Here is a 10,357-nt window from a genome sequence, read left to right as displayed (position 1 = left end):
GGCGAGACCGTCGAAGCGAGAACCCTGCACCAGCTGGCGTGAACAACATCTTAAAATTAAGCTATAACATGAATTGGAAAAAATGCCCACAAAGACTTCAGCGTCTGAGCGTGAGCCATTCCTTTTTTAATTATTTAATAGTTTATAGCACATATATATGGCATGACATGACCATGAAAATAAAAGAAAAGAAAAATAAAAGAATTTGAGATGAATAATTCGCTCAGAAACCATCGTAATATTAAAACTCCTAAATACCACACAAGTCATGGTCAAGATAGCTTTGTCTTGAAAGGTGTAAAAAATTATAATAATCTCCCCAATGAACTAAAAACAATAAAAAGTAATGTGTCAATAAATGTTTTTATGTTTTTTTTCTTTATATCTCCTATGTTTTTTTTCCTCATGTAGGCGTATTAAAAATTATATAAACCCCTATGAATAAACAACTACAACAGTGTCAGTCACTCTCCAATCACAAGAGTAAGTATCTTTTTTTGGAGTTACAGTGATATTTACTAGATATGTTGTAACGTTGTTAAAAAAAGTCCAACGTACCCCGTTTTTGAAAACATTTTAGAACTCGAGTATAATTTTATGTTGCTTGATTTAGCGCCATCTGACGGCCGCGGTAGCAATTCATCCATATGAAGCCCGTGCTCTAAAAATAATTTATTTTCCATTCGAAAACTCTGAACGAGTAGTCCAGCTGTCGCGGAAGAACTCTAAGGGCAGGAACTGCACATTTCAAAAATGTAGTCCTTCAAGAAAGGGAACGTTCAACGTAACGTAAGCCTATTTGTTTTTAATTTAATAGCCGAATTCTTGTACAGAGAGATATCATAATCTAATGAGATTGTATTTTATATAGGTTTCCCCTTTTTCTCCCTTCTTCCCCTTTCTTCTTCTCTTTTTTCATTTTTCCTACACCTTTTTATCTACTTTGTCGTATGATAAAGATTTTTACAATATGCTATATTTAATCCATGATTTGAATGGATGACAAATCATTACGAAGTTTATTCGTAAATACCTGGAATAGTCGGTGTCAGATTCTAAGGTTTTCTTGAACATCGTGAGACACAAATAAAAAATGCAATGAAGCAGACGATCATCTACTGAATTCAGATGTCGACAAACAATCTTCTGGGAACTCATCAACTGAGCCAATCATGACTTTAAGCATATCATCCGAAGACGTCGCATATCAAATTCCATTTGCGGATTTTTATTTCGTAAATTCAACATTATTCTATATGGAATATGGACGGCGAGAAGAAAACAATCAAGAACCTATTTAAGTTGTTAATATTATTATTACGAATATTTACTTTTTAGATAAAGTTATTGTCAACTATTTATTCATACCAGCTAGGCAGAATTCTGATTTTTTACAATATCTCACCTTGTTATATTATTTGTAGAGGATTGCTTCTTTTATTAAAATTTTGTATTTCACCTCATATTTATTCCATTTTACAGTAAAGTTTTTTAAATATAATGTTTTTGATGCAGTTCATAAAATTAAATTTAAACAACATAATCTTATTCTTGTGGCGAATTCTCATGTTCTTGCCGATTGAGCGAAACTGGTGAATGGTAAGTTGTTTGTAGGTACTTTATTTGGTTATCTTCATTATTCTTCTATATCTTATAATTTTGATCATTAAGGTTGTGATAACCTACCATTACAATGTCGCCCGACTGGAACCAAACAATGTACTGCAACCTTTTATAACTTCTTACCGTTGCAATGTAAAAGTAGATAAGTATAGAACATGTACCTTTTTTTTAAATTTTACAATAAAAAATAAATTTAAAAAAAATTAACTTGTTAAGTATCACCTTATGTGAAACCTTATCGAACGCCTTGCTGAAGTCAATAAATATAATGTCAACCTGATAATTCTTTTGAGACCTCCACAAATAAAATTCTGATAAAGCATCAAGTTCGTGGCAGTTGGGCTTCTTTGACGAAGCCATGCGGTTTACTATCGATTATTTCTAATATTTACGGTTGGATTCGATCGAGGATAAGCGACTCAAAACATTTGGGAATGACGGACTGAATGCAAATAGGAACTATATTAATTCACCTTTTTCACATTACAAGCAATAAGAAAATAGAAAAACTCACTGGGGTTACCCGTGCCGAGAACACTAAATAATATACTTCTTTTTTATACATGTGAGAGTATGCAAAGAAGACTTTATATACAGAGGGAAATTACAAAATGCTAAGACAGTTTTAAACACTACGTATTAATGTATGTATTTAATTTTTGTATACCTACATTATTTATATTATAAAACGCACAAAAAAATAATAAAAACATAAAATAAAGTACACGTTTGTGACGTTAGGTGATCCAATATTGGTTTGGGCAAATGAGACAGTCTATTTAACCATCCCTGTTGTAATTTGTTAATATTAATGACTACCTAGGTGATGAAAGCCAGATTTTTGTCTACAAACATTTGTACAAACTCAAAATACTGTTATAATATAACTATTACAAAAATAATTTGTACAAGAAAATAATAAAGGATATTAAGGATCACCAACCCATTCCACGTTTGGTAAGATATTCATTTTTAGTCATTTTACAGATAGAACTTTCTCACCAATGTGATTTAAAGAATGACGAGTTAAGTCCTCTTTTTTGAAAAACGTGTTTCCACAATCTGAGCATGATAATGGTTTCTCGCCAGTATGAGTTTACATGTGTCTTTTGAAATAACAACTTCGTAAACATTTAAATGGGCAAACTGAGCATGAGAATGGTTTCTCACCGTTATGAGTTGGCATGTGTAATTTTAAATTACCTTTTTGAGAACATTTAAATTAGCACTTTAGACATGATAATGGTTTCTCGCCAATATGAGTTAAGATGTGATGTTTTAAAGAATTTTTCTGGGAACATTTATATTGGCACTCTGAACATGAAAATGGTTTCTCACCTGTATGAGTTAACATGTGTGATTGTAAATTTCTTTTGCTTGAACATTTATATTGGCACTCTAAACATGAAAATGGTTTCTCACCAGTATGAGTTAAGATGTGACGTTTTAAAGACGCTTTCTGAGAACATTTGTATTGGCACTCTAAACATGAAAATGGTTTCTCACCTGTATGAGTGAACATGTGTGATTGTAAATTTGTTTTGCTTAAACATTTATATTGGCACTCTAAACATGAAAATGGTTTCTCACATGTATGAGTGAACATGTGTGATTGTAAATTTCTTTTGCTTGAACATTTATATTGGCACTCTAAACATGAAAATGGTTTCTCACCTGTATGAGTGAACATGTGTGATTGTAAATTTGTTTTGCTTAAACATTTATATTGGCACTCTAAACATGAAAATGGTTTCTCACATGTATGAGTGAACATGTGTGATTGTAAATTTCTTTTGCTTGAACATTTATATTGGCACTCTAAACATGAAAATGGTTTCTCACATGTATGAGTGAACATGTGTGATTGTAAATTTCTTTTGCTTGAACATTTATATTGGCACTCTAAACATGAAAATGGTTTCTCACCTGTATGAGTGAACATGTGTAATTGTAAATTTCTTTTGCTTAAACATTTATATTGGCACTCTAAACATGAAAATGGTTTTTCACCGTTATGAGAACATTTAAATTCGCACTTAAGACATGAGAATGGTTTCTCGCCGGTATGAGTTAAGAAGTGAAATTTTAAAGATTTTTTCCGGGAACATTTATATTGGCACTCTGAACATGAGAATGGTTTCTCACCTGTATGAGTGAACATATGTGATTCAAAATCTCTCTTAAATAAACATTTATACTGGCACTCTAAACATGAAAACGGTTTTTCACCGGTATGAGTTAGCATGTGTGAATTTAAATTACCTTTTTTAGAAAATTTAAATTCGCACTTTAGACATGAAAACGGTTTCTCGCCGGTATGAGTTGACATGTGAAGTTTTAATGCCGCTTTCCGAGAACATTTATATTGGCACTCCGAACATGAAAATGATTTCTCACCGTTATGAATTAGCATGTGTAATTTTAAATATCCTTTTTTAGAACATTTAAATTCGCACTTTAGACATGAGAATGGTTTCTCGCCGGTATGAGTTAAGATGTGTGATTCCAAATAACTCTTCTTCGGACATGTATATTGGCACTCTAAGCATTTGAAATATTCCTGGCTTGCTGTTATACCTAGAACAAAAACCAAAATAATGTATTAAACCTCTAAAAATCTTATAAGGTAATACAATCTAATATAATACGAGCTTTACTTTATTCAGGATGTAGACAAATACTAAAAAAGTTAGATTTTAACTATTTGTTTTTTGTAAAACCTTATATTTTTAACAGTTCTTCATTTTGTTATAAAATTATTCCATAATCGCCTCACTGGGTAGGCTGTATTGGGGCAGCTTGCCCACCACATACCGCACACCGCATCTGAGAACAAGAGTCTCCTTGGTGGTGCCCACATACACGGAAAAGCTGTCTGAAGGAGGTCTCTGTTATCGGGTAGCCTTAGCATATTTGTGCTGAAAGAAGGTAATCCAGAAGTACATAACATGCACTTCATTGGATTGAGAACGGAGAGAAGTGAATTATTCAGACTGGGATTCAATTGATTGGACATGATAACTTCGGTGAAATTATTACAAAACTTTTTAAAAGGCTTGCAATTATTTTTGGAACCGCGTCTTGGGGCAGTTTATTTTAATTAAATTTATTATATTTATTTAATGGTGACCATATAACCGAGTTGTATTCAAGTTGGCTACGTACTAAAGCAAAATACGAACTTTTTATTACATAGACTAAGTCAAAATCTCTAAACATTCGCAACAGAAATCCGAGTAACTGTATAATATAGCCAGTTTATACAACACTAACTTCACTTTTTACGAAATATACTAACGCGGGATATGATAAAGATTTATCAGAGGACAACTTTTCACATGTGACTTGCTCACAGGACGGTAGAAGAACAAGAATTTGAAGTAGGAAGGATTTGGGTGGGAACGGGATATTTAGTCTTATACGAGTTGCCAGTATACAAAATGTAAATTCAGTACTTAAAAATAATTATTCCTTATTTATTTATAGTTTCATCGCAACTAGTTTGACTCCTTTATCCAAACAACATATTTATTTCGTCCGAAGTTTTCTTAGTATTATTGAAGCGATCTTTGAATTTATTACCATAAAAAACAGTTTTATTAATCTGAATTTACTTAGTTACATTATTTCTTAACAATTCATATTCTTTTCCATATGATTTATAGGTAGAAGTACTCTTCCGTCTTTTATAAAACATGTCTCCATTTCGTATTTCTTCGACCGAATATTTTTTTCTAAAAAGTTTCTAACTAGTATCACCATGTGAGTATTCACGGTGTCACTCGAGGGATTATATCTTCAGCTAGGCCGGAAGGCTAGCAATCTATCCATCATTCCCTAGTTAATTTTGCAGCATACATATTCATTCTATTTTTATATACATATATACGACTATTTTAGCAAATTTTCACAGATAAATGTCTCGGTTGCGACAAATTGAATCACATTACAATAGATGATTCTGAATTTTAGAGTGGATTTTCATAAATTTCTGGAGGTTCTAATTCAGCGGGATATTTTTTTTTAAGCGTTGTATATTAAGCCCTGTATTAGTTTTTTTAGTTAGATAAGTTCTAAAATGTTGCTCGCTTAATAGCGGGCAAAATTATCAATAACCTCAGATATGCTGAAAATACCGTTATCCTGTCTGACAACGCATGTGCCCTTCAGGAACTCCTTAGTAAAATTGACGAAGCTGGTAGAGTAATAGTCTTGAACATCAATTTGGCTTAAACGAAGATGATAGTGTTTAGCCGAAACCCTCACAATAATGTTGTATTGCGACTGAATAGTCAAAAAATCGAGAGAGTGACTAACTTTAAATACTCCGGCAGTCAAATCGCTTCTTATCTAGACCCAGATAGGGAAAATAGATGCAGAATAGAGATAGCACGATCAGCATTCAATGGCACGAAATCATTTTTCTGCAGTGATAGTCTTAATTTAAAACTGAGACAGGATGGTCAAGTGCTATGTTTGGTAATTACTGCTCTACGGGGTTGAAACATGGACTCTCAAGGTGAACTCCCGACCGATAAGAGGCTTTTGAAATGTGGCTTCACAGGAGAATGCTGAGAATTTCGGTCGTAGTATGGGATATTTCCCTATGCAAAGGGAGCTAAAATTCTCTGCAAACCATCATCCACAGTCCAAAGACGAAATCTTCGAGTAGATAACGCGTACAAAAGTATAACTTACTTGAGGCTTTTTTATGTTGACGAGAGGAATCCAAACACTCTTGTTTAATGTCAGGATAATCTACATCAATCTCTGTGAAGATCATTATATCGCTGGTTATCCTGGGCCGACCAGTACTGGTCCCCGGTTCAGCCTTTACGGCAGCAACACCCGGCTCCTCGCTGCTGGGGGGCCGTGGCGCCCCTTCCCCAGCCTGGAGAATATCTCCTTCTACATCGCCAGTCCCCGGTTCAGCCTTGATCTCCAATGGAGCGAATTCCATAATATTTATAGATAAATCTGTTAATGAAGATCCTGGAAAACAAAAAAATATTTATGCAAGAAATAAGAATCAAACTTAAAAACAAATAAAATCACACATTAATCTAATACGATGCTAGAATGTGTTAAATAAATCGTTTTAACAACCTCCAAGGAGATTTCGCTTAAAATTCTTCAACCGCCTGAACACCGACAAAAATTTAATAACATTTGAAAAATTTAAATCGACCCATGGCAAAGCACACCATAAAAACCTGAAACCAATGTGTGCTTTAAAGGATCCACGGTATGGCCAAATAGATTAATTATAATTGACAAAATATATCAACCGCTACTGCGTTTCCAAATATTTTATTATTTTTGCACTACAACAGGCGTCGAGGCCAAATTACAGCGCAGTACACCCAGGCTTGAGATAAATCTAATTTGATTATATTTTTGTTTACAGGGATCCGAACCCGGAACCTTGCGTGTGAGAGTTCTTTATTTTATTTCATTTAGGAAACCAACAGTTCTACATATATATTTATAGTAAACAAACAGATGTAGTCTATAAACTCTGAACAAATAACAGATTTCCACAAAGTATACCAAGTTAGTAAAGAAAATAAATTACATATTAAATAAATAAAATATAGGTGCATATGCATGTGTATGTATGTGTGTATGTTTTCATATGTAAATTAGTTAAATATTTTTCTATGTACCCATATACCTATGTTGGTACATTTCCTTATTTTTACTTATTATTGTATCTTTTAGTTTTTCTTATGTAATCTTTCATTTTAACTAAATTTACATACTTATGTTTCACTGCTGCACTTGAATATAATTTCTAATATATGTAAAAGCCCGTAGGGCGTGTAATTCAATAAGTAAAATAAATACATCTAAGTTTATACATTTAAAAATGTTATTTTCACGTACTCTAAACGTGTAACTAAATATTTTTCAATAATGAAATAAGTTATTGTAAATTGGGCGGGATTAGGACAAGGATACTTGAAGAGAGGATAAGGAGGGGAAGGGAGATGTACATATTTATTATTATAATGTCTACTAAGTTGCATAATGCATTTTTAGTGTAAATTTTAAATCTGACAGAGTGATGTCTGAGTAATCTATATCTTTTAATTTTGTATTGTACACTGAAAAAGTCCTACGAAAAATAGCATTTTTAACATACGATGTTTAACTTATTGGTACATGAAACAGGTGGTACTGTCAAATCTAGGCTGGCACATGTATTGTTATTAAACTAAGTAGTTCTGTACAGTCAACTATTCCTGTCATGATTTTGTGAAGCAGTGGTTGGTCCGCACACACTCTGCGGTATTGTAGAGAAGTGATTCCATGGTAGGTTTACTCCATTATAATAATAATAATAATAAGAAGATGCAACTGAAGGTTGTCTGCGGTTAAGGCGGCTGTCATCTGCCACACCCGGTGCTGGCGGTGCTGGCGGTGCTGGCGGTGCTGGCGGTGCTTTCGGTGCTACACGCGGATCGCAAGGAGCAGGAGAATTCGCCTCTAGCTAAGACGCTCACCTCACGCACAGGAGTTCAGGGTTCAATTCCCGGTGAGATCACAACAACTAAATACGACTTTTCTCAAGCCTGGTGGCACCTGCCCACTGCCATTGGAACTTCTGGCCTGTTGTGGTGCTTGCTACAAAGCTGTTAGAAATTGGTTACTGGCTTAAGTATAGCCTGTGAGCTCGCCAATACATGACAGATGACAGTAAACATAACCATAGAAAAACACAACAGTTCAACTTAGAAATACAACGTGAATGCAGCAATGCTTGAAATACATGTCAATAATATTCTATTAATAAATAATATTATTTGGTCATACGGAACTTTACAGCACACATTAGTTAAATTACTACTAACATTTTATCGGCTGGGAGGTGGAAAAGCCAAAAAAAGTACTAAGAAGAACTATTAGCATAATTTGCATTTTGCCACAGGTCGATTACGATTTTTCATAGGTTTTAAATGTTTTGATCGACAAAATAAGAACGACGCTTTGCTTAATTAAATTAAAGACGTTGCGAAAACAAAAGTGCTCGCTAGGTATTAGTTTGAGCACACAAAATGCGTAATTTATTTAACATAATAGATTTGCGAGCGATTTTTTGCACGTTTTATATTCATGGTATAAAGGTTAAATACAAAAACTAAAACGCTAACAACAGTGGTTATCGTAAACTATGAAATAATAATTAATTTCAATGTTTTGCGAGTCCAATGAGTATATCTCGTTTAAAATTCGTGCGCTAATGACACGCTTTACTGTGATTGGTGACTATACTGCCAAGCATATTGGCCAACATTACAGTAGTGAATTGGCAAAAATAAAAAGTACCTACCTTATTCTTTTCATTAGTAGACTACCAGTCTTTAAATAAATGTAATTTCATATTTAAACGCATGACAATATTTTTTTGTTGATTGTTACGAGAAGTTATTGAAGATTGTTGTATTCATTACAAGAAATTTGTAAAATAAAATTCATATTTTTGAAATTTGTTCTTAGGTGTGATCGGGTGTGGTTGGTCACATTGTTTTCCAAATGTCAGTTTGACCACCACAACACTAGTTAACATTTACAATAGACTAGAAGTTACTGAATTTAATGACCATAAATTGTGCAGAGTACGTTTCAAAGATAATCATTGAATTATAAACTATTTAATTATTTCATTCAAAAGGTTTGATATGAGAACTATTAAAATAGGTTTGGTTGCTGGAGCGCTGTATTTTTAAAAGTTTGTTGTGTATCTGAAAAAAGCTAAAATAATTATGTTTTTGTTGATGATGTCAGCAGGCGATTCAAAAAGTGACACGACATTTTTTATGAGAAATTCATGGCGTAGCCGAAATACTGCAATAACTCGAGAATGTTTGTTGAGTGACGTGAGCAGGCGCTACCCAGGGGCGACTTTGTGACGTACGAAATTATTTAAAAAGAAATTCATGGCGTAGCCGAAATATTGTAATAAAAACGAGGATGTTTTTGTTAAGTGACGTTAGAAGGCGCTACCCAGGGGCGACTTTGTGACGTACGAAATTATTTAAAAAGAAATTCATGGCGTAGCCGAAATATTGTAATAAAAACGAGGATATTTTTGTTAAGTGACGTTAGCAGGCGCCACCCAGGGGCGAGTTTGTGACGTGAGAAATTATTTAATAAGAAATTCATGGCGTAGCCGAGATACAAATTTGCGTGGTGTTTCGAAATTTAACAGTGTTGGTAGCTGCCGAGTTTTTTTTTTGTATATCTGTAATTTTCCTATTTTAAAATGAAAATAAAATTATCAGTATTTTTTATTTTTAATCGCTACCCGTTTTTTACATTTGTGTTATTTTTGCATTTTAATTAATATTGTTATTATAAAGCATATTATGATTTATTCTAATTTACTGTACTGTTTTTATTACAATAAATAAAAATGCGTATTTCTCGATGTATTTTTTCCGTAATAGACAATCTATTAAAATAATACTCATCAAATTTCAATTGTCTGTTGCTTTGATTTCCAATCTTCTTTTTTTTCGATGGTTAAAACTCTAGGAAATTCAAAGACAATATTTTTTTTACTGTCATGTATTGGCGAGCTCACACGCTATACATAGCCCTGGTTACTTACTTTATACGGCGAATTATTTATTTCTTTGTATGTAAAATCTTCGCTTACTCGTCCAACAATACTGAAATTGACGTCCACTGGATAGGACGCATGCCACTTAGGGCTTGACATTAAAACCAC

The 10,357-nt window shown here is 33.3% G+C and overlaps 1 protein-coding gene and 1 long non-coding RNA gene across 2 annotated transcripts; one reads left to right on the top strand and one right to left on the bottom strand.

Moving 5' to 3' along the window:
* Positions 1-414: 414 nt before the first annotated feature.
* LOC148277130 (uncharacterized) lies at positions 415-948 on the top strand. Its single transcript, XR_015823579.1, has 2 exons — positions 415-789; positions 872-948. It is a non-coding gene; the product is annotated as an uncharacterized LOC148277130 (long non-coding RNA).
* A 274-nt stretch (positions 949-1,222) lies between these two features.
* LOC148277129 (uncharacterized) lies at positions 1,223-10,357 on the bottom strand. Its single transcript, XM_088233293.1, has 3 exons — positions 10,238-10,357; positions 6,322-6,615; positions 1,223-4,200 (listed from the first exon to the last, which is right to left on the bottom strand). The coding sequence occupies exons 2-3, from the start codon at positions 6,581-6,583 to the stop codon at positions 2,846-2,848; spliced, it is 1,617 nt and encodes a 538-aa protein (XP_088089419.1). The 5' UTR covers positions 6,584-6,615; positions 10,238-10,357; the 3' UTR covers positions 1,223-2,845.

The sequence above is a fragment of the Micrasema longulum genome, unplaced genomic scaffold, assembly GCF_059751315.1.
Source record: "Micrasema longulum isolate JH-2025_06_02 unplaced genomic scaffold, ASM5975131v1 h1tg001080l, whole genome shotgun sequence".
Taxonomy (NCBI): Eukaryota; Metazoa; Arthropoda; class Insecta; order Trichoptera; family Brachycentridae; genus Micrasema; species Micrasema longulum.
Note: the sequence above shows the minus strand (reverse complement) of the source record. Positions and strands in the feature narration are given on the sequence as shown.